Raw genomic sequence first — 24,353 nt, 5'->3', positions numbered from 1 at the left:
TGCTAGGAAGCCGTTAAAACAAAGATCTATATTTTTAATTGACATTTGAAGGATCATCACCGATAGAATTAAAAAGTAGCTTATAAAATACAAACAAGATATTTTCAAAAACTATATGGTGCGTAATATATATCTGCATAGTAAAATCAGGAAGCATATAAAACAAAAATGTTAGCTATCTCAGGGTAATATAATTTAGGTGACTCTAACTTCTCTTTCTGGCTTTCTTCTAGTGTCTAATCTTACCACCCTACCACCACCACCACCACCACTGTGACTTCAGGTGGCCACCTCCCCCCTCTCCAGCATCACTGTGACTGCTGAGAAGTGTGTCAGCCCTGCTGAACTACCGTCCCTTGCTTACAGCTCCCCCTGCTCTCTGCACAGGAGGCACTGCAGACAAGAAGTAACATGGTAGGGGGGAAAACAAAGGAACAGAGAACAAGTAAAGCCTAGAAAACCCACAGGAGGGATAACTAGCCCCTTGCCCCCCCCTCGCCTGGGGCACGTTCAGGGTTGGCAAGAACTACCCACGAAGCAGGCCATATAGTATCCCAGCCGTCGCCATGGTTAGCTGCACCAGAGAACGTGAACCCTAACATGTCTCACCCTCCCCACAAACCCCAGGTTCTCCTGAGCCCAAACGTCTTACCTGAGCAAACAGATACTCCAGTGAGCTGGCGTCAAGGAGAGGGGTTGCATCTGGAACTTTTTTTTTCTCGTAGCCATTCTTCTGCTTCTTTGGGGAGTGTCGCCATACTGACTGCTCATTATCATTGGTCCCATGCCAGTTGGTGAAATAGAACCTGGAAGGCAGGAAGATGAATGTCAGCTGTGGGAAAGGAGACCTTGGCATGTGTGGCAGAGATGATCCAGGGTGATCAGTGCTGGATGCTGAACTTCCTTGAAAAGTAAGCAAATAGACAGACCTTCCCTCTGTGTAGCACTTCACTGTTTATAAGGTCCTTTTCTTTCCATTCTTACAATCACTCTGTGAAAAGCATCCTGCCAGAACCTCGTCTATGACTCAGGGAGATAAAGTGACTTCCTTAAGATCACAAAGATAGTACCTCTGACTTTCCACTGTGTCTTCCTAAATAACAAAACACTGCTGACTAGAACTAGATGCCAGCCCAGCAATTCCCCTCACCTTCAGTAATGCCACCCTGCCTTAAATCCAAGACCTATTTTATTCACTCTTGAACATTTCTGAAATCTAGTTTCGTCAAACAGTCAAGATGTACAGTTAACATGGCAGTGTTTCCTATTTCCCAGATCGCTATTATTAAATTGCTAGTTTATCTTACAACAAACAAGGTTTTAAAACAGAAGAAATACACGAACATCAGCTGCAGTGTCATGAATTAAATTAAAAAACACTTTACGTATACTATGCTATTTAACACTCACAGCAACTGCACAAGGTATGTTTCACTGTTCCATTTTATAGATGAGGAAAACTGAAGTTCCAAGAGGCTATGTGACCTAAGACTACAAACCTTTTCCCTCAACTCTGCTTTCCCTGGTTACCTGTAACAGAAACACAGTGGGTTCCAGCATGTGTGAAAGTGACTAGGCTGAGCTGACCCAGGACAGCTCTAGGCCAGCGACTCAGCTGGTGCCTGGGCCTCTCTCCCTTGAGGTGCCCATGTGCTGATGAAGAACCACCATGGCATGCAGAAGGGACAGATAAAACTTACTCCCAAAAAATTGCTGCCACTAAACTCAGACTCTGTTACTGAGCTATACATGCAGAGCCTAGGACATGCCAGGTCCTGTGCCATGCTCTGGAATGCAAAGGGTTCTCGGGCACAGTCCCTGCCTACTCTGAATTCCCTGTCCCCCAGAGCCATCAGTCCAATCCAACAATAATAAAGGGACATACAAGGGGGCACATCTCACAGACAGGACTACACTGTGACCCCACAGAGTTTTCCCTTCCTCCATAAAAAAATACTGAAGTTTTATTTTACAGTTGTGTTGGTTTATACTCCAGGCTGGATTATATTTACTTTTTTCCTGATTTTACATAAAATTAAAACACTTTTGTGGGTCACTAGTAACACTGTGAGCCCCAGGCACTGTGCCTCACAGCTAAGTTGTTCCTCGACATGAGAGTCTCGGATATGGTGCCACAGGAGTAGTGAGGAGGGAGAAGCTGCCCTCCACGGCCAGGGAGGGAAAGGGCACTAGAATAAATAAACGCCAGGTGATAAAGTCTGGACCATATGCAGAAGGCAAGGGAAAGAAGAGCCAAGCTCATGTGAGGCAGGATCCCCCTGGAAGAAAGGCCTATGGGAGATGGACTGAAATGAGACAGGCCAAGAGGCAAGCTGGTGCCCATGGCAACAGTGGGGGCAATGCCTGAGTTTTGAGGGGTCAGAGGCCTCAACCTTCTTGCTCACCGCTAAATCCCTAGTGCCTGGCATGTAACAGGTGCTTGATACATGCTTGGCTGTATAAACAGTAAGAAGTAGCAATTACAATGGAAAGGAAAGGACGGATAAGGAAGTTACTTTAAAGGTAAAATCAACATTTTACAATTTTCAGGTGATTCTATACAGCCCATCTTCAGTGTAACTTATGAATGTGACGGACAGGTGACCGTGGGCTTTAGCATCTCTCTCACACAGAAATAACCACACATCCAGAGTCCACGTGCAGCAGGGACCACAGCTGCACAACTGTCCCCTCACCCTCCCATGTGAGAGGGGATCAGGCCTGGGAACAGTAGAAGCCTGAGGCTCTCAGCTGATGAAGAGCTGGTGTTCATGCTGTCCCCAGGCTGGGGAGCCCGCTCTTCAAGGGCAGAACGGAGCACAGGCCAAGAGGACTCCCCCAGGATCCACTCTTGCGGGTAGACAGAAAGTAAGACGTGAACTAGCTCCACCAGCTGAGCAGATGCAGGGAAATCTGACACCGGGGCAGAAAGAAAATGGGAGGAGGACACAGCCAACCCCTCTGACTGCTGAGGGAAATCCAAACGGAGAGTTCGCATCATTCATACAACAGCTGGATCCACCAGAAGCTCCGGAGCTCTGCCTGGAAGGAGACAGGGGAGAGGGTCTAAAGGGAACGACGAATGGAGCAGCTAACGGCTTCTGAGCGCTCACCACGTGCCACACGCTCCACATATACAAGCTCCGTGCGGGGTTCTGACAGAGGGCACAGAAGTCAGGGGAAGAAGGCGACGAGAGAATGAGCATTACATATGGTATGGAAGGATACCTGGGATAAGGGTGGAGAGGATGTCCAGGATGGAAGTTGTTTTAAAGAGCAGCCCTAAAAGCAGATTTTCCTTGAGCCAGCTGGAGCCATGGTTCTCCCACATCCCACCGTGTCTATGTGAAGAGCCAAGGGCCCAGCATGCTCCCTTGGGGCTGAACAAGGACATTAACTGAGGCTGCTGCCTGAGCCCTGTGGGACTAGCTTTGGCTTGGAAGCCTTTCGGTAAGATATTCAGACAGGATAAGGCTGAGGATATCAAAAACACAGTGTGCAATATTTTAGAAAGCCTAAAATAAGGTTGGATCTCTAGAAATTACATATAGTCAAAAGCTGACTAATGAAACTTACAAGCTTCTGCACAGCAAAGGAAACCATAAGTAAAACAAAAAGACAACCTATGGAATGGGAGAAAATTTTTGCAAATGAAACGGACAAAAGCTTGATATCCAGAATATATAAGCAGCTCATACGACTTAATAAGAAACAACCAAACAACCCAATCCAAAAATGGGCAAAAGATCTAAACAAGCAATTCTCCAAGGAAGACATACAAATGATCAATACGCACATGAAAAAATGCTCAGTATCACTAATTATCAGAGAAATGCAAATCAAAACTATGATGAGGTATCACCTCATACCAGTCAGAATGGCCATCATTCAAAAATCCACAAATGACAAATGCTGGAGAGGCTGTGGAGAAAGGGGAACCCTCTTACACTGCTGGTGGGAATACAGTTTGGTGCAGCCACTGTGGAAAACAGTATGGAGATTCATCAAAAGACTAGGAATAGACTTACCTTATGACCCATTATGGGCATATATCCAGAAGGAACCCTACTTCAAAAAGACACCTGCACCCCAATGTTCATAGCAGCACTACAATAGCTAAGACATGGAGACAGCCTATATGTCCATCAACGGATGACTGGATAAAGAAGATGTGGTATATTTATACAATGGAATACTATTCAGCCATGAAAACCGACAACATAATGCCATTTGCAGCAACATGGATGCTCCTGGAGAATGTCATTCTAAGTGAAGTAAGTCAGAAAGAGAAAGAAAAATACCACATGAGATCGCTCATATGTGGAATCTAAAAAACAAAAAAACAAAAAAACACAAAGCATAAATATAAAACAGAAATAGACTCATAGACATAGAATACAAACGTGGTTGCCAAGGGGGCGGAGGGTGGGAAGGGATAGACTGGGATTTCTAAATTGTAGAATAGACAAACAAGATTATACTGTATAGCACAGGGAAATATACACAAGATCTTATGGTAGCCCACGGAGAAAAAAATGTGACAATGAATATATATATGTTTATGTGTAACTGAAAAATTGTGCTGTACACTGGAATTTGACACAACATTGTAAAATGATTATAAATCAATAAGAAATTTTAAAAAAAAGCTGACTACTCTCTGTAAGACAATAAACAGAAAAAAAAAACTTTAGATCACTGACTAAAACCAGCATCCTCCATAAGCAACAGGATATACCGTACAGCAAAAGGAAATACAGCCATTATTTTGTAAGAACTTCAAATGGAGTTTAATCTCTAAAAATACTGAATCACTATGTTGCACACCTGAAACTATTATTGTAAATCAACTATATGTCAATAAAAATAAATAAATGTAACAACAGGGAATGTTTCAAGGGAAAAAAAATTAACACCTTCCTCATCACTAAATAAGACAAAACTAGAGAACGTACACTGGAAGACAAATTCTATACTCCCTTCAGAGTCAATTACTGAACTTGAGCCCCACAAAACTCCTGATACTGTAACATGCTAATGGAAAAGAAAATAAAGAATGACCTAAATAAATGTAGTATGACAGCTGCTTAGATTCCTCTGCAGAATGACGTGGAACACTGTAGGAAGGAAGGTGGGCAGGAGGGAGACCATCAGATAAACAGACCTGCCAATGAGAGGTCTCCTTGCAAGGTTTTGAGAAAATCATATTACAGACGACCACATATTCTAAGTTTGTGTGCAGATATAACACACAACGAATTCCCTTTAGGTTTCTATAGAAATTTAATGGTGGATAGGGAAGTATATTTGGATGAAAAAGAAAATTTTGTTTTCTTAAAAAGGAACAAAGAATATGCCTGTCTTTTATTAAGAAACATTACAAAAAAGTATCAAAATAATTATCTAAAACCAGAAAACTACAATCAAAGTACAAGAGTACTTCCCAAAACAGAGCTGGGATTCCACTGAAATAGTCACCAACATTTATTTTCACATTACACCTTCTTTAGTGGTGAGATGATGAGGTTTCAAAATTTTTGTAGTTTGTTGTAATGCAAATGTTTTAGCTTAGGATGGGATCTTTTTTCCCAGTTCAAAGAGCCTGTGGTAACAAAGCAATATCCTGTTGAAGCGCAATGTCAGGTACAAAGTCAAGGTGCCAAAAATGAGGCAGCCATGCACTTCCTGGTAGCTGACAGAGATGGGGAGCCGGCAAAGACAGCTTTTACTTGTGAGGCACTCACAGGGCCCACAACGTCGAATGTCTCAAAGAGGATTCTAGTGCTAATGAGACGATACACTAGGTGTGCAACTCTGAGTAACTCACTTCTCTTTTTTTGGACATCAGTTTCCCCCTAAAAACTGGAAGAGCTGAATCAGGCAAACTCAGATCTCTTCCAAGTTCCAAATGCTACTTATTCTAGATTCCGAGCCAAGTGGAAAAAGCTAGAGGGAAAGAACTGAAATTCAAGGACATGTCTCCTTCCTAGACTTTGAGCTGCAGATACATGACCAACACTGGGTCACACAGCCAAGCCCCAGGCCACAGAAAGCAAGATTGCACTTTGAAAAACAAAACCAATTATAGTCAGAAGGCTCAGCTGGGAGGGGGGATGGTTTCTCTAAATCTGGGGCATGAAATCTCACATGACACACACCTCTCTTCTTCAGGTAAGGCTGTGGGTGAGTAGAGAGAGAAGAGAAAAAGTCAGCCCCAGGGTGATTATCAGAGAACACAGATCTGGTTCAGCTTCCGCTGAGAAAAACACCCAGGCCACTTTGGAACGGTAACAATGCGTCTGACTTCCCAGCGGGAACAGCAGCTGAGAGAGCCTCTGAGCTCCCCTAGGACTTCTCCAGCAAGTCCCTGCGTTCCTTTAGCACCTGAGCTCATCGACTGACTGAGTCGTATCTATGTAAGTTAAGATCCTTTTCAAAAAGGATTCATCCTATTTATATGCTCCTCTGCTAAACACACGTGTTAACTTTGAATTCTACATACAGAATAAACATGCTAATAAATTCAAGAGACTAGAGCTCTCAAGTTCTGACTGACTGTGCCACCTTGGGAGACTGACATGTAACAAACTCTATAACACGGGAGAAAAGGTAAGTACCCATCAGAAGAAAAACCACAGCCCCACTAAACAAAAGTCCTCGGGCAGTGGATCAAAACATCCACTCCTTTAGAACAAGACTAAGCTAGAATTTCTAGGTTTTCACTTCAGGCAGTGATTCTCAAGCCGTTTAGTGGCAGCTTTTAATAAAAAAAATATATATATATTTTATCATGACCTAGTACATGCAGATAGATTATACATCTCAGAGTAAAGTTCTAAAAACCAATATTCTTAGGGATATATATATATATATATATATATATATATATATATATATATGCTGATACTGTTTATTCTCATGTTTCTTTTTTTTAAAAAAATTCTAGTCATAACTCAATAAATTAAATTCATAACCATGATTCATGTGAAACTATACTAAAAAACTCTGCTACAGATTACTAATTCTATTCAAAATACCCACTACACCATAATGATTTTCTAAAATGCTGCAGAGGAAGGGGATCAAACTCGTCTTGAATTGTATTCCAAATACTGAAGAAGTCCTTTCTCATACCAAGCAAATACAAAATTTATGCATTACAAAAATGACTAATACTTCTTGGTAAGTGACTCGGGGCTCTAGGCCAGCTGTCATCCGCCCCTGCACGAGGGAGCCCAGGCAGGCATGCATACCTCATCCGGTAGTGGAGCCGGAGCGACGTCTTGTCGTCGATGGTGATGGTGCGATTTGGAGCATACCAGAGCTTGGTGTTCTCATCATACAGGGCAAAGAGGTTATGACACAGAGGAGAGATACCTGGGGAAGAATAAAGAATACATCAGAAAATTAAAGATAGATACATCTGGCCATCTGTTTCCAAAGCATGACATATGCAAAGACCAGGAATTCGCTCATCCAAAAAAAAAAAAAATCCAGGTCATATTTGTGTCCTCTTAGGCCAAATATGACTTCCAAGCATGTTCAATCAGGCAGTTTTTAATCAAATAACAAAGAATCCTGGCTCCCCAGGAATATGTACTATTAGCTCCTGGCAAACTGGGTTAAAACCATTAAAAAAAAAGTCTAATGATATTTCTCATTACAGTATCTATGAGAGTCTTATCAAATCCTGCTTCAAAGAGAAAAAGGCCAACTGAGAGGTTCAAATCCCACCTGACATGCACAATCACAGTCAGAAACATTCTTAGAGTTTGAGAAATCCCCAATCTGTCTCCCACAGAAAATGTCTGAACAATTCTAACATATTGATTAGGCATTAAACATCCAAAAAAGTTCCTGGTAGTAGCACACGAAATGCGTGTTAGAGTAAGTAACCAAAGTGATTTTTATCAGTGATTAAAATCTATTACCATTAATAATATACCTCTTAAGTACTCTGCAATAGTTACCAAAAATATTTTCTATTAGTAGCCAACAAGAACATACACGCTTAGGAACGTGGTCCATCAGTGCTCCCTTACCACCACTTTAACTGCCTCCTTTGCTACAACAATGTTGGAAAAGACAAGGAAGAGGATGAAGCCAGTGGCAACAAACTCACTTCTGAGCCCATGACCAAAGTGACACAGACCTGCAATCTAAAAGCGTAGGGGGAGGTAGGAGAATGATTGCAAATAATCAATTTTTACTGATCTTTTCATGTGTGGCTAGGCCTCAAATTAAGACACAAGGAACTTAAATGACAAGAAAACATGGGAGAACATGAGGTAACTGGCACCTGTCTCCTAACTCAGACATCTGAAGTGAGACTGACACTGACTGGGACCCCGCTGGCCCTGCCCCGCGAGGCGGTGACTCTCTCCAAGGCACAGAGTTAAGACGTTACAGGCGCCCTGGCATCTCCATGTCTCTGTGAATGCCTCAATTCTTGCTTGAGATATGAGGGAATCGCCCCTTCAGAGGTTACACTCCACCATGTAACAGAGAAGATGGAGCTAAAGGGCAAAAAAGAGCAGTTTTCCCTTGGGAACAATGGCAAATAGCTTTTGGATCCAGTATTATTAGGACTGTGGTTCAGGTGAACACTAGTAGGTTTTCATTTGTAAGTTGGCTTCTGTGGACTGGTCTGGACACCTAGCCTTTCTTTCTACACATCCATATTTGAATGTACACTGACACGTACATATTTGGAGCATAATTTATTTGCAACCATGGATGTGCTTGTAATTCTACCACAGGTCTCCGATTCTAACAATATTACTACTTAAAAATAGGAAGATCAGCGATATCTTTTACATAAAAGTACTGAATAACAACAATACTAACATTTACTGAGGGCTTAGTGTCAGGCATCAGGCTAATACACTTCACATCTACAACCTTTTAATTCTCCTAACACCTAATAAGCTAAGGATTATTTTTAACATTTTACAGATGAAGAAATTCCTGAGATTTAGTCTGATTAGGTTACTCAGTTAGCAAAACACGGGGCTAGGATTCAAACCAAGACAGAGCTACTGACGGGGTAAAATAATGAGCGCGAAAGAACAAAAATGCACCGGACGTTGGTGAAAAACGAGGAAGAACACAGTGCTGCCCCCAGACTTCACTTACTGTAGTAATAATGAGAGCTCTCAGAATCTGTAGCATTCTGTGTTCATGTATTTTTAAAATTAACTAATTTTTGCAACACTCTTCCCAACTGGTTACAGGATACCCTACTCATTCTCTACGGACTGGGCACAGAAACTGGTGCCCCAAATTGACCCTAAGCCCAGAGTCACAGGAGATACGGTGACTGTGTCTGTCTTCAGATTCACAGGCTCTCCCCTCTCACCTCCTTAAGCAATTCCTCAACCTCTCATTAACTGGAGCCCAACAATTCTGCACAAACGATCCTTGTGGACAAACTAAGGTCTATACCTGCCATGCTAATGGCAAGAAGCCTGGCTAAGAGAATAAACACTATAAGCCAGCTTCTCAAGGGAAAGGGAAAAAAAAAAAAAGCCTTAAAAAAAAAAAACTTGGGAAACACCAATTCACATCTAGTTGTTTTGGTAATGACAGATAGTTTTCACACTGCTGTCCAAAGCTGGTTCCTTACACACTCTGCTATCTACAGTCAAAGTAGCTTCAAAGTATTAATGCATTTTCCCCTAATAATCTATAACGTAGTCAATTTTGTCTGGTGCTATGTTTACTGATTAAGGGTCTGCTACACTCTTCCCTACAGCACCAGCTTCTCTCCTTTTATTGGAACTCTAGTATTTAAAGCATTTTAAGCAGAAAGACATATATCAGGAAGAAAATGGATTTTCTACATAAGCTGTATTACAAACAAGGTAAGTGATTCTTGAAGTAACCAAACTCTCCCCAGAGTTGTTGAGGTCTAAGATGAAATAAGTGAAGCATGGATCAGACTGTCTGCCATCACAGCCAGTTACTTCATCACAAAATGATTGATTTTTTTTTTAAAAAAGCTTTATTGAGATGTAATTTACATACCATAAAATCCACTAATTTTAAGGGTATAAATTCAATGAATTTTAGTATATTTACAGAGCTGTACAACCAGCACCACGATCTAAGTGGATTAGATCTTTAAGGTTCTATGAATTAATTTTACTTGGCATTTAAAAGCTGGTAAGTAAAAACTGCCAGTGACCCCAAATTTAAAGGATAATGAAAGAGGTTTATTTTGTTATTCAGTCTGGCTTCCCACCTTCCGAGGGCAACAGGCTAACTTTAGCAGGACAAGTCTCACTTTATTTAAAAAAAAAAAAAAAAAAAAAAGATTGTGTTGTTCACAGCCTCACCGTCCTTCCTCTTCACAACTTGGCAATCTGACCAAGCCACAAAGTGACACTTAACTTCTCACTTCAATTCAGCATCACCGCTGAGGGTGCAGGGGGCGGAAACAGGGCAAGAGGGAGGCAGGTCATGGCGGCAAACTTCTCAAAAGTTTGGAACAATGACCAAGATGTTGAGGGATGCCACTTACTGAGCTTGTGGCTTTGTGCCAGGCGCTGCGCTCAGTGCAATATTATTCCAGTTTCACAGATGTAGGGGAAACTGAAAAAACCGAGCCTCCATAGAAAGCAAGCATCATTCCCTGATATCCTGCAGCTCATTAGTGACACAGCCGGGATAAGCCACTTTGCAATGAAGAAAGTGAAAAATGACACTCTCAAAATTAAAATCACTGGCAGAGGCAGGGCAGAACCACTGATTTCCAGAGCCCACACCTCTTCCCACTCAGCGGAGCTGCCAGAGGCAGGCACACCGGGACGTGTACTCACAGCACTCCTGCGCCGCCCTGATGCACAGCTCCTCCGCCGTGTACTCTCCGCTGCCCAGCCGGAGGGGCTCCCTGTCCGGGAGATAGAAGAGCACCTCCACCCCGGGCGCAGGGGCCTCCAGATTCACCTCCGTCTTCTTGGAGCTCCTCATTTTAGCACAGAAAGCCATGGCATTGCAGTCCTCTTTTATATTTAGATACTGTAGTGGAAGGAAAATAAGACAAGATGGTCATTCTACACGCTGAAAGTTCAAGTGGTGAAAGAGTGTTTTGAAAGTAAGCAAGCAGTATTGGATAAGTACCTCCCCCTGCGCCTTCCCTCCATGAAATACAAATGCATCAGAGCTTACAGCAGGTGAAACCACAGAAAATAATCAATTATGTGCTCTGATTAATTAACTATGGTCAGACCATAGTCTCAAAAATCAGAGTAATTTTAGAAATGGCCTAAATTTAGTTTTTTCTATTTGCACACAAGTCGTAGTTGACAACGTGCCTCATTCTGAAACCACTTATGTTAACGTTATTAATACTCCTGGCTACCTCCACAGGAATTCTTTAACTTCTGAATAGACCTATTGGCACAAATCACATTGTCTTTTAATTTTCTATCTCCCACAGAAGGGCAAGCTCAGCATGGGCATTAAGCACGCATGACCTACCTTCACGTCCCCAGAGCCTAGCCCAGGGCTGGCTCTGCAACACTGCCCACAGAATGACCACCAATTCATGTCCAGAAGCCACATGGAAGGGGTAATGAAAATTAATGAGTGGAGCCAGGTCCCTTCATCCACAGGCAGCCGGGACAATGGGCAGCGCCTCATGGCACCAGAATGAGAGCAGGAACCCTTACTTCAAAAAGATCAGAACCCACCAGCGAAAAGCTTGTAAATAAGCTACACACATGAGTGCCCACAAAAGGGAGGGCAACTAGGATCACAGAGCCAACCTCGGCAAGGCCAGAGAGGAGGGGGAGCTTGGGAAAGCCCTACATGTTCTTTCTTCCCCTCACTCCAACACCAATGGCCTCAAACGACTTTCCCCAAGCCTGGGTTCCTACTGCCTGCCAAGCCAACCTTCACTTATCCCCCTAACGTCCCCCATAGCATATCACATTCTCCAAAGGCTCCCCATTAATCTACAGACCAATCCCAACCTCCTCCACTGTATGGCCAGCTTGCCTCACTTGCCTCATCTCATCTTGTATCACTCCCAGGTTCTTACTTCACACTTGAAACCCACAAAGCTGCCATCGTCTTGTTACCCAACCCCCAGGCCAATGCTGTTTTTCTCATTTTCCTGCTTTTGCTCATGTTTGATTCCTCTGCCAGGAGTACCTTCCCACCTCATCCCTTTCGTGGAAAACTTCAATTTTCATTAGAACTCTGCTTGGACATTACCTCCTCCAGGAAGCCTCCTCTGAACCCCATATCACCCCTGAGTTAGATGCCCTCTCTCAAACTCACCACAACGCACTAACCACACTGAATTATGACCATCTTATTCACATATGTCTCTCACTCCCTTGTGCTGTGAGTTCCTTGAGGACAAGGGCTGTGCCATTCATCTTTGTATCACCAGTACCTAGCACAGAGCTTGCAGAATGACCCAAGACAAGTCATAGTGGGTGGACGGCAGTCACAGTTCTTTCCACCAAGTTCAAGTGCTTGGTCTATTAGCCGCCCTGGTGAGGTGAAATACTTACCGGAAAGACATGAACCACATATGCCTCAATGCTACAAACTGAGGGGCATGTGATTTTACTTGTTTAATCTCCAAAATAAATCTGAAAATTGGAGTTTCCCAGAGACCAGGCTGAAAGACTAGCTCATAACTTATCTTGAGGTTCAGATCAACTGTCAAACGAGAAAGTTTTAAAACCCAACACTGAGCCTCCAACTCTGCCCCACAATGAAAAATAGGGATGAAAAACAAAGTAGCTAAAGTCAGCTTCATAATGTAAGAAAAACGTTTGTGCTTGAGCATCTACACAGACGTGACAGGGGAAGAATTCAAAGATGGTGTTACACATTTTCGCCCTAAAAAAAAAATCAGGCAACTATATATAACTACATGTGTACAGGATGTGTCACCATTTGAAACAGAAAACAAAAATACAATGTCCAACAGGAGAGGATTTACTAAACAGAAAGAGGAATATCAACAGAGGAATACTATGCAGCTGTTCAGGGGACATAAAGCTACTGGAACCGACACAGAGATTATATGACATACTGCAAAGGGGGGAAAAGCATAATATGGATATTATGATCCTTCTGATTATGTGTATGTACAATCTGGAAAATCAGACGTTCAATTGTTAACAGTGGTACATACCTAGGAGGGGTTACAGGGAACTCTGACTTTGTACTTCCTATACATTTGTACTGGAGTTTGTTCTTTTTTTAAACAAGCACACTCAACATTCAGAATGGACAAAAATTAAACGAACAATATTGAAAAATAAAAGGATACAGTATAGGTAGTCCTACAAGTTTAAGATTAGTCTCATTATTCTTTATAAAAGCTATTTTCCTTTTTGTCTTTCTTCTAAATACACAAATGTACATACTTGCATTTATTCGGCTGTCCAATGTCCCCCAAAAGCAGACTGGATTTTCTTCTCTACTTTCCAACGCCTGTTCAGAGATGAGCTAAAGACAAAAAGATACATAAATAAATCAGCTGCAGAGGTAATTGCATCAGAAAATAAGAGGACACTTTCATTAAGGAAGCAGCTCAAACCATAAGTGGGCAGGAAAAAGCATTTAGGAGGAAGAAGGAAAAAAAGAAAAACAAACACTGATGAGGACACTGAGAGAACAGAGAGGCATCTTAGGGTGTAAAAATCAAAGAAGATACTATTTTCATTGCTTCAAGAAAGGAAGCCAGGGACATTTGCTTCCTGGCATAGGGTGTCCTGTCCAGTGGAAGTGAGGACTGTGTGCCTTTTCCATCAACAACCTCTCTCTCCTGAGGCTGTGAACAATAGTTTAGGACCCCAAAGACGTGCACTTTTATTTCCCATTTCCTTTAGAATTACCCTCCTCCAAAACCAGCCTATCCTAGATGTCATTTTAATGGCAAAGCAGCAGATGGTATGCGAAAGGAAGAGAGCCTGGGGACAAATCTGACCAATATGCTTTCAGTTCACCAACAGATTTAGAGCCATTTTTACTTGAAAACTTAAGGCAGCAATAAAGGCCCTTCCAACTCCAACCTCACCTCAAAATCTAATTCATACTAAACAAGAATACCAGCTTGGTTCTGCAGAATTAAAAGTATCTGGTCCCATTCTCACCACCAGCCAACACCACTATCACACACACACACACACACACACACACAGCTCTGTGCTGTTTTAACAACTTTCCTTGGTGCTCCTCACAAATTCTGTCTTAAGAGTAGAATCAAACTATTTTTTGCAGATAAAGAACCACCATCCATAGTGATCTGTGAGTGGTTTCCAAGTGAACAGGTATTATTATCTCAGTTTTGTTGGTCATTCAACACATTTTATCAGAATCCAGCTTGAGAAAGAGCAAAGTCCCATGCATTACATGGCAGAAGCGGAGAGGGGCCTGAGGAGAGGGAGATGGGTTACCTCTGCGGTTACAAGGCCAGCGTTCCCAAAAGGCTTCACAGTTGAAGTGGGAGATGGCACAAATGAAAGTGAAAAAGGAAAACAAAAATCAGTGGAGTGGGTGTGTCATGAAGTCACTTTCTATGCCTCCTGCTAACTCTGGTGACTAACGCTGGAGAGGGCTGGTTTGGGAAGGCTTCTTCGGCAGTGGGTAAGACTTAGGTAAAAGTAGTAATAGGAGGCCAGGCAGGGGATACAAGTATGAATTTTGATGTGACAACTTTGACTTGGCTATTTTGTCATGGAAAATTTCAACAAAATTCAAAGAACAAATCTTTGCACTTTCAGCTCTAAACATTTACTGTAAGCAATTGTTTTAATGATGTAAAAAATACCCTGCCCTGCATCAAAACAGCAATCTGAAACTAGCTACATGTTAATACTTTGCTTCAGCTCAGAACAGGGGTTCAAGTCCCACATTCAAGAGACTCACTCAACAAGTATTTTTCAGCAGCTCATGCCAGAAGCTGAGCTGTATCAGGAGGCCGCAATGAAGAACAAGAGTAATATGGTCTGTGCTCATGTGGAGCTTACAGTCCTTAGGACTAATAGAATCAAACAAACATGCACAGAAAGAAGTAACCATAAAGAACTTAAAATGCATGAAGGAAGAAGAGAGAGCACACAGTAAGAGGAATGTGATGCAGTATGGGACTCAAGAGGAAAGGAATATTGAGCTGAGATCTAACACCTATCACGGGAGAACAAAGTCTGGATAAAGGACCAGCATGTGTAAAGGCCCTGCGGAGCGACGGAGCTAGCCTGGTCTCTCCAGCTGCATAAATGGGGATATCCCTCCAGTGCCTTTTTACCCCTGGGTAAAGAACAGCACTTGCCCATTCACACTCGCTAAGAGCAAGTCTGTGGCCTTGCTACCCCACGTTTCCCGCAGCACGCTGCCAAGGATGACCAAAAATCGACCAAACGGGCTCCACGTTTCAGAACGGCAAGAAGCTTGCCCCAGACAGCAAATGGACACAAACACAGAACCGTTTAGAGTAGGAAGAGACCTAAAATTCCAGCTGCCTAGGCTCTTTAAATTTAAATTTAAATTAGGGCTACCACGTAAATCTTTTTAAAACTCACAAAGCATTTTAACATGCACCGTCAGATCACGTGTTACTGAACACAGGCGTCATGGGGTTGCTCTGGGCCTCAGGCAAGTTTTGAGAATCAGACTAAAATCACTAGGATTCTATCAAAACCTGTAATCAAGAAGAGTCTGTTTTTTCCCTTATTCTTTCTCTTCTGCAAGCAACACTATATTGAAACCACGTTGTACCTAATTTTCAAATTGACCTTCAGAATTACTGGACAGGATAATAAAACTACGGTATAAGTTTGTGACGCTTAGCCTAGAGGTTAAATTCTGAGAAATCAAGATCAGTAACAGAATTTCTTGACAATATGCATTTACTATGATGTTTTTATAGGCTGATTCAATAACAACAAAATCCCTGCTCTCAGAAAATTGACATTGTAATGATAAAAGTTTTCAAACACCCACAAAGCACTTAAAAGGCATGCTAGGCACCATTCTAAGCACTTAAACCCAAGCTGGTGATCCATTTTATATGAAATGATGACTCATTCAGGATGACAAGTGTTCTTGGGTTCCATAGTGTTTGTGCAATGGCTTCATTCAAATAACGTTTCCTTCTAAATAAACTGAACAATATGCTCTAGCTACTTATTTTTAGAACAAGTAGGAAAAGAGTAAGACCAACTTATAGATACTTTGGATAATTCTGAGAAATCAATTCAAGTTTTTGCTCAAGATAACAAAAAGAAAATTTTTAATGTTAGAAAAACTGACCAGTAGGAATCACACTACCCTTTAAAAATAACATGATTTACTGGGTTCCATTCTTAACTCAAATGAACACACAGACGCTCAGAAAATGGGAAAAATAAAAGTAATCAAAAGCTTTTTGATGATAGTGAATTTTTTCACTCTACTTATAAATTTTCAAGGACTTGAAAGAAAATGCCTTTCTTTCAGTAATAAAGGATTATTTTAGTGGCTCAATATTGCAGATGCTACTTTACATTTTAAAAAATCAGGGAAATTTTGTAGATTCTTGAATTTTTTAGTTTATAAAAATCTTATGCAAGAGGCATGTGTATCTGATACTTTCTGAACGAGGGAAAAATAAGAGAAACAAAACCAATTTTGTGAGTTTAAACAGGACTAACTGCAAAAGATGGGACAGCACTATTTCCTAAGATGCAAAATTCCAGAAATCTATGTCCGAAGATACTGGAAACCTCTTAAATTTTCAAGAACATCTTTAGGAACACGGATACCTACGTAAGTGAAGAACATAAATTTTAAATTTGAATAGTGATCTATCTAAAGATAGATCATATTAATATTCACAAATATGATGCTCAGAATATGACTGCTTTTGGCCAAAGGCCACTGCCAGATCTGCATGGTTATAAAAAAAAATAGACTGGATGATGGTTAAAATCAATGACTAGAATCAAAATAAAATACTTCGGATATTTACTCAAGAAAACATCACATTTATGGATGTCTTAAAGGAAATAAAGTTTTTGCTTTCTAAAGGAGAAGATACAAACAAAAATGGTGATGAATTAAGGTATGAACCCAGACAAAATGAAAAGGAAAATATGTTATTTAGAAAATGTCCTGAAATCAATGCCTTAAGAAATTTTAAGAGTGATGATCTTAAACCTTAAAACTACCTCAGCAGGCACCAGTCTAAGACTGGTGAGGAAGCTTCATGCAACAATATGTACTCCAAGAGGGCAGGGGCTTCTGTCGTCTCTGCTCAGTGCTTTACCATACTAGGTGATCAGTAAACAGTTAAATGGTTAAGAAAGATGAAGGTAACAGAGCAAGCAACATTGCCCAAAGGAAATATCACTGTAATCCAGGCTGTGGGTTTTACTGCCTCTATACATGACCAGCAAGTGGACCTTGAGCAAATCATTTTAATCTGAGCCCATCCATTAACCTGAGAGGAAACATCCTGCCCGAAGGATCAAAGAAATCTTTCGAAAAGTCTTCCTTAAACTCCTACAATGCCTTTTTCAAATGAGGCTGTTGATGTAAAAGACGTTAGTGCTAAAGCAATGTAGGCTTTGTGGCAGAGGACTGAAGTGCGCTGTCAAATTACTTAGAACAAAGAATTTGGATTCTGAGCAGAAGCCTGGTCATAAATCAAAGCTCCGTTTCTTAAATTTCAGATGAAACAGCAGAGCAGTCAGGAGTGTGAGCTGGAGTCATCCTGACCTGGGTTTGACTCCTTCCTTCCGACCAACTAGCTACTGTAATCTTAGGCAAGTTTCTTAATATTCCTTAACCTCAACATTCTCAGCTCTGGGGGGAGTGGAGGGGGGCAAGGGGGCGGGGTGGATAAATATAGCATTTATCTCTTAAGAGTTGTTAAGAGTTAAATGAGTTAATGTATATCAAGTGCCTAACACTGAGCAGCAGGCAGTAAGCATTCCTAGCTTGGCCGTAAATTTCTGTTAAACTGATTACAGCTTGAAGGAATGCAGTTCCAGTCAAGGAGAGGAAATTCTAATATAAACGAGCATCTGCAACATCTCATGCATGGAGCTCAGGCTCGCACTTAATTTTCATAGAAGAGCAGGAGAGGTTTTAGGCCAGTGAGTGGGAGTGCCAGGATTCAAACACGTGACTCCTGATTTCAAGGACCTGGCTCTTTCCACAGGGTGGTAAAAATGGCTTTAAAGTGCCCCCCATCATCAACAACACTGTCTTCTCTGGCTTCTTAGCATTCCCCACCAGTCTATCACCCACCTGGGACGACTGACCTCTTTCCAGGCCCTTCCCTCTAGACACTGAAAGAACCTCATCCACAAATTCATTCAAGTGCCCCTCACCGTGCCTGCATTGCGGCCCACAATTTACGCTCTGCTCTGGCACCACTAGGGTAGGGGTGGAAGGTGTAGGAAGGAAGTTCTGGTGGTCCTGGCGCAGGCCCACCCTGGTGGGCACGGAAATTCCTTTAGGCCTAACACACACACCAGGGAGAGCATCTCTGCTTCCCTCTCAGTCCCATCGCCCGGGGCTTTGCACCCACCAGAGCCTTGGAAGTGACTGTGTCTGTTGTTCCCAGTGCCCCGGGCTTTGCTGAGACCTGGATAACTGTTCTGATGAAGGCATCACAAGATGCTATGCAAAGCTGATGGATTCCAGCCAAAAAGATGACATAAATACAAAATCTGCTATTTTTTCCTGTCAGCATGTTAGAAATACGGCTTTTCTATATGCCACTCCTGCCACGTGGAATAACTCACTTCTAACTATAGCAGCAATTCCAGGAATACTCCAGAACCGTAAGTGCTGCTTCATTTACAATAAACTTCTAGGGGTGATCCAACAATCGATGCCAACGCGGAGGGCTGGGGCTCTGTGCACTGCTCCCAGCGAGCCTGCTCTCCCCGAGGGGCTGCTTCGGGTCAAAGTAAGTACAGTGTTTTGCTTAATTAAAGTCAGTAAGTGTTTACCTAGAAGCCACACTGCATCAGGATGCGTTGCTATCCCTTTCCCAACCTTTGCTTCTTTTCCACTAATACATCTATAACTTCATTAAAGAGCCCAAATATAGGGGTCAAAATAAGGTGGCAGAAGTGGATACTCCAACCATGGAAGGTGGAGAGAATGACCTGTCTTCATCTTTTGTGCTTTCCAATCATTCATTACTAAAATACTCGCTAAGCACTTGTACCATCACAATAAAACCTTGCATTTACACGGTGTTTTGTAGCTTTAAAAAAGGGCTTTCACATCTATAACCACATTCAAGTCTCTCACCCGCCCTTCACAGATGAGAAGATTCAGCTTCAGACATTCCCACGCTCAGGTGGCCAGTAAGTGGCAAGACTGGGCTCAGACACATTTCTTAGCCTCCAGCTTCAATGCTCTTTCAGTGTGCCACACCTCCTTGGGCAAGGCGTGGGGCTCTGGGTGAACCTAAAGAGGTACCACGCTTGAAATCTGAGCCCGCCACAATCTTACAGCCTACTCACAGCTGGCAAGATACACATTTACACAGGAACCTCAGGAAAGTGAATGTGAAGGAGCTGCTGTGAGACAGGCATTAGGAACCACAGGAGTCAAGAAAGGACTATGAAGTGATCAGGGAGAGTGGACTCGATGCCCAGCCTCGAGAAATAGAGAAGATTAAAAACAAAAGGAAGGGTGCAGCTGTTCTGGAAAAGGGTGGGAGGAAGGAAAATCACAAGGATGTAAGTGCTGGAAGGACCATGCAAACCAAGAGGGTCAGGCAGGAAAGCAGCAGACCGCATGGCAGGTGGGGAGGGTGGACCAAGGACACTGTGCATGCGCATGGGTCCCAGCTTCTGCCCGTAGGCAGTAAGAGAAGCTGCCGATCAGGAAGAGACCTGGGTTCTGTCAGGACCTGCCAGGTCTTAAATAGGCCTCTAAATCTCTCTGAGCGCAAATCCTGTGTAATAAAAAAAAAATGTATGAGATGACCCCTAAGGTTCCTTACAGAACAGAAGCAGTTAGAAGCCTTGGTCTGGAATCACCCTACCTGGATCGGGTCACAGCTCTAGTGTCTGTGCGACCTTAGACAAATTTTTCAACCTCTACTAGTTTGTTTCCTCTGGAATTAATACAGTATCTACTTTACAGGGCTGTTGTGAAGAATCAAGATTTCTCAAATCTCCTACTCTAAAATAAGTTGCGACTGGTTCACACTCAAAAAGCTCACAGTTCACTAGTTCATCAGTTTTCTGTTGAGTATACTCAAAGCTTTCAAAAAGTTAGATTTAAACAAAACAAAACCCAAAAGTCACAAAGCAAAGAAACACTATCTTACAAATGTTTGAAACCATATTATGCTGCACCCCAACACAACTAATTCTTCATTAATTTGTATTTTCAAAGTATCATCATGCAAAGACATAGAACCTCTTGCTGCTATGTCATTTGACGAAGCTTGAAGGTAACTATAACTTCAGGGAAAGTGCAGGAAACAACCCTGAGTCCTCCCCATCCCTTGTCAACTTTTACTAATTTTTTTGTATGTCTATCGTATATTCACCTACTCCCTCTCTGTTATGTACTAAGCTCTTTGGAGGCAGAAACCCATCTAATATGTTTCCTGTAATTCTTTAACCACTCAGGATTCTTGGATGCAAACAACAGAAACAGCTCTGTTTACCTTAGGATGAAAATGAATTAAGGGAAAGATATCTAAGGACACAGGAACAGTCTGATAAGGACATCATTTTCCCATGGCCACCACTGGTCAACCAGCCATCACAACTGGATTTCTGGCTATGCTGCTTCCACAAAAAGACCTCAAGCTGCCCCTACTTATTTGCATCATTCCCTCCAGACTCAATGTCTTGGAACAGAGGAATCCAAAAAGCTGAAACCTAGTTCGCCCCCAGTCACATGTCTGTATCTCCTTCAGCTTCCATAGCAACAAATGAAGGTCATTCCAGAAATGAAGGCGCATGCTAGGCAATGCCAATGCATGTTAACTGCTGCCAAATGACAATGTCCACTCCAGTCTAACCTTCAAAGGATCTCATCTACTGTCTCAAGATAAGAGAGGCTGGGGAAGAAAAATAAGACGAAATCTCAAGAAAAATCTCCCTACATGGTTCCCTACACCTCTCCTCAACCAAGAAATTGTAATCAGTTTTTATGCTTAGATTTGGAACAGCCTGCCAATAGTCTCCGAGGCTGCACTGCAGGCAGAGCTCTGTTGAGATCTGTATTTGCAGAGTAACCCACTCGGTCTTCACCTAGGCAGCAGACTTGATCACCAGGTCAACACTGCTCCTGCAGAGCAGGAAGCCTCCTCTCACCCTCCTCCCTGCCTGTCCCAGTTGTCTCCAGCACCAGCCCAGAGGCCAGTAATGGTTCTACACCACGATCTGACATTCCAGGAACCCGCGCTGACAGCTGTGCTTTGCAACAGCTTTTCAAACCTTTTTGACCATGACCCACAGTAAGAAATACATTTTATAGTATGTATATAACAAAATATGAGTTTCACAAAAAGATATCCTTACTATGCACAATTCATTCTGATATTTTCTATTCTGTACTATTTTCTTCTATTTTATAACAGATTTTTAAATGCTAAATAACTTCATAGTCCACTAATGAATAATAAGCCACTGTTTGAGAACAACTGGTTTAAAGGACACAAACAGATTACCAAAATAAAATTTACTCTGTATTCACTGTTCATATTCAATGTATATATCTTCCCCAGCTGAACATGAAACAGTGAAATGTATTTCATCTGGAATTCCTCTGACTGTCAGCTGCACTGAGACCCACTGTACACCGCCACACCCAGTCTTCATTTCACAAACCAGTTTCTTCTCCCAGAAAGCTCTTCAGTTGGTTACCTCCTAAATCCATATAATGGTGCCAGAGATCAGGAAAACATAAAAACGATATCTGCAAAGCATGGAATATTCATGTTTTAAATTCTGCCAATAATTACCCATGATTTATTCCCACAGTCCCCAGTCACTAACCTTACGATCACATCTCCAGTTTTGCAGGAAACTAAAGAATTCAAAATCTATTCTATTTACTTCGTATCTGTGAACATTTTTCAATGTATTTCATGGAAATAACCTTTGTGAATGGAAGAAGAACTCAGCATATGACCAGCAATGGGTATTTCTGGGGAAGGGGAAGCTTCTCAAGTTTTAGAGGTCTAGTTGGTAGACGGTATGTATCATGAATTTGGCTAAGAGTCTTCTGTAGCAACTTCATATTTTTCTACCAATGAGCTGAAAAAGGTGATCAAACACAGCTATTCCTTCTCAAGATGAAAGCTCACTTTATACTCTGCACATAAGGCAGAACTTCAATAAGACACTTTTGGGTACTTCTGAGGCAAAGTCCCAAGCAAGAATAACCCTTGTCTAATGAACAACACTTAAATATAACCAAACTGGCATCCACCGCACTGCACCAAAATATGTAGTGGCAGTGCGTGGTCTTCATTCATTCCATTTAATTTTCCTGTTGGTATTTCTGGGGGAAGGGAGAACAACACAGACTCCAGCCATGGAGCTTCTTCTGCCTCTCCTTTCAAGGGAATAATAGCGCAGAAAGAGAGAAGGGGAGGATAATGTGCTAAGACCGCTTGGAGGTCAGTACTGCGGTAGGGCATTAATGACTAATTAGACTAACAGGGAAACATAAGCATAACAACAACTAGAAGGAATAACTCATTTGCTCCTAGAAATCACCCATTAAGTAAAACAAACAGAAACTCTCTATGACAAGTCTGTGAAGCACAGCTTGGTAGGAACATAAAGAATGCAAGGAGGAGTGAGCGACCCAGTATGATGATAATCCACAACTGATTACCAAACGCAAGACACGCCCCAGCAAGGCAAAAAAGAAGGTGTGAGGTTGAAGCTGAGGTTCATCCAGTCCAGAAAAACTCAGAGAAAGCCAGCATGGCAGAATTAAACATTCTGGTCAAGGAGATTGCCTTTCTGTGACTGCTTTCTCTTGAGCAAATAAGGATAATAATAATTATTTCACAGGATTGTTCTAAACTGAGAGAAAAAAAAATATGCAGGTCTAACAGAACACCAGGCCCATAGGAGGCAATACAACAGCACGACCTGTATGGAGCAGGTGGGATTTGCACTGAACCTTCAGGAACAAGGAAGATACACAAACAGGAAGAGAACAGCAGCTGACTGAAGAGAACACTGCAAATAATGGAGATGTGAGGAAGCAACAAAAGAAGGAAAAGTGGGGTGTAAAACCCTTTGGAGATTGAACAAAAGGTTCGTGGGAACAGGAAGAAATGAGGAAAGGGAAAAAGCTAAGGCCAGTTTACAGTGGACCACAAATGCCTAAACGAGAAATATGGATTTTCCTTTGAGGAGACAACCCTAGAGAACTTAAATTCCCAGACCTACATGAATTCCTCAGAAACAAGGAAGTCCCCCTGCACATGAATATGTGTGCTATGTGGGGGTGGGGGAACTCAGGCACAAGGAGATGATGGGAACGGCATGGGAGCACTTGAAATTCAACTGTGAAAAATAATACTCCTCTTTAACACATTTTAAATGGATCAACTAGTCCTTGATGGATACACAGGCACCATACACTAAGATTTCCCCATCCCCTTCCCCCACCCAGTGTGAACATCCTAGGACAATAAAAGGTAACTGAGCAGGGTCCCAAGTGTTGCTACTGGTAGGTGCTAATTTGAATACTCATGTGGGGGACCCATACTCTAACCCACCTTACTGTACACACAGGACTCCCACAAAGAAGTTTGTTTTTCTTTAAAAAAAAAAATGAGAAGCTAGAGGTTTTCTTCTGCGAACTACGCTGTGAATGAGTCAGAAAAAACTTTCCCAAAGCTTTGGCCTCCTGGCTGAAGAGCCAGCCCCTCCAGGACATTCACAAACAGCACTGGGGGATGAACACTCTGGCTGTTGATTCATCGTCCCCTGCAGTGCAGTCTCAGCGGGGAGTTCACAGGGATACCTTAGGAGTCACTCTGAATTATTTTTGTAACATTTCGTCCTTGGGAAAACAGGACACAGAGACAAAAATAGGAGGTCAGGAGGTCATCTATTACTCAGTAGAGCTGTTTATGCAGCCTGTTTCCCTTTTATCTACATTCAGTGTTCTGGATAATTGATAGACACAAGGTACGCATGTTTCCAGGGATCTAAATATGGCAGAATTCACAAAAGTCATGTTGAATGGAAATGCATCTGCCTTTGATGATTCAGAAGGCCGTAGTAGACCTTCTCGGGCCTTAGGATCGTGATTTGGACCGATTTTCATTTCACACAACTATGAGGAGGAGAACCAGGGGGAGAGGGGGAATCCAGTTAGTGGAATTTGCATCA

At 42.2% G+C, this 24,353-nt stretch overlaps 1 protein-coding gene across 13 annotated transcripts in view; it reads right to left on the bottom strand.

The window, feature by feature from the left end:
* The window catches only part of JAK1 (Janus kinase 1), a 210,039-nt gene that overhangs the window by 35,117 nt on the left and 150,569 nt on the right, over positions 1 to 24,353 (bottom strand). For 12 of the 13 annotated variants that reach the window (XM_072974293.1, XM_072974291.1, XM_072974298.1 and 9 more), the window contains 4 exons: positions 13,392 to 13,473; positions 10,821 to 11,019; positions 7,254 to 7,377; positions 653 to 806 (listed from right to left, as the gene is read on the bottom strand). In XM_072974293.1, coding sequence (XP_072830394.1) covers positions 653 to 806; positions 7,254 to 7,377; positions 10,821 to 11,019; positions 13,392 to 13,397 — 483 coding nt within the window. In that variant the 5' untranslated portion in view covers positions 13,398 to 13,473. Of the gene's footprint in view, positions 1 to 652; positions 807 to 7,253; positions 7,378 to 10,820; positions 11,020 to 13,391; positions 13,474 to 14,423; positions 14,448 to 24,353 lie in introns of those variants that run through there. The other variant, XM_072974290.1, reaches the window with a different exon arrangement.

The sequence above is a fragment of the Vicugna pacos genome, chromosome 13 (assembly GCF_048564905.1).
Source record: "Vicugna pacos chromosome 13, VicPac4, whole genome shotgun sequence".
Classification (NCBI taxonomy): Eukaryota; Metazoa; Chordata; class Mammalia; order Artiodactyla; family Camelidae; genus Vicugna; species Vicugna pacos.
Note: the sequence above shows the minus strand (reverse complement) of the source record. Positions and strands in the feature narration are given on the sequence as shown.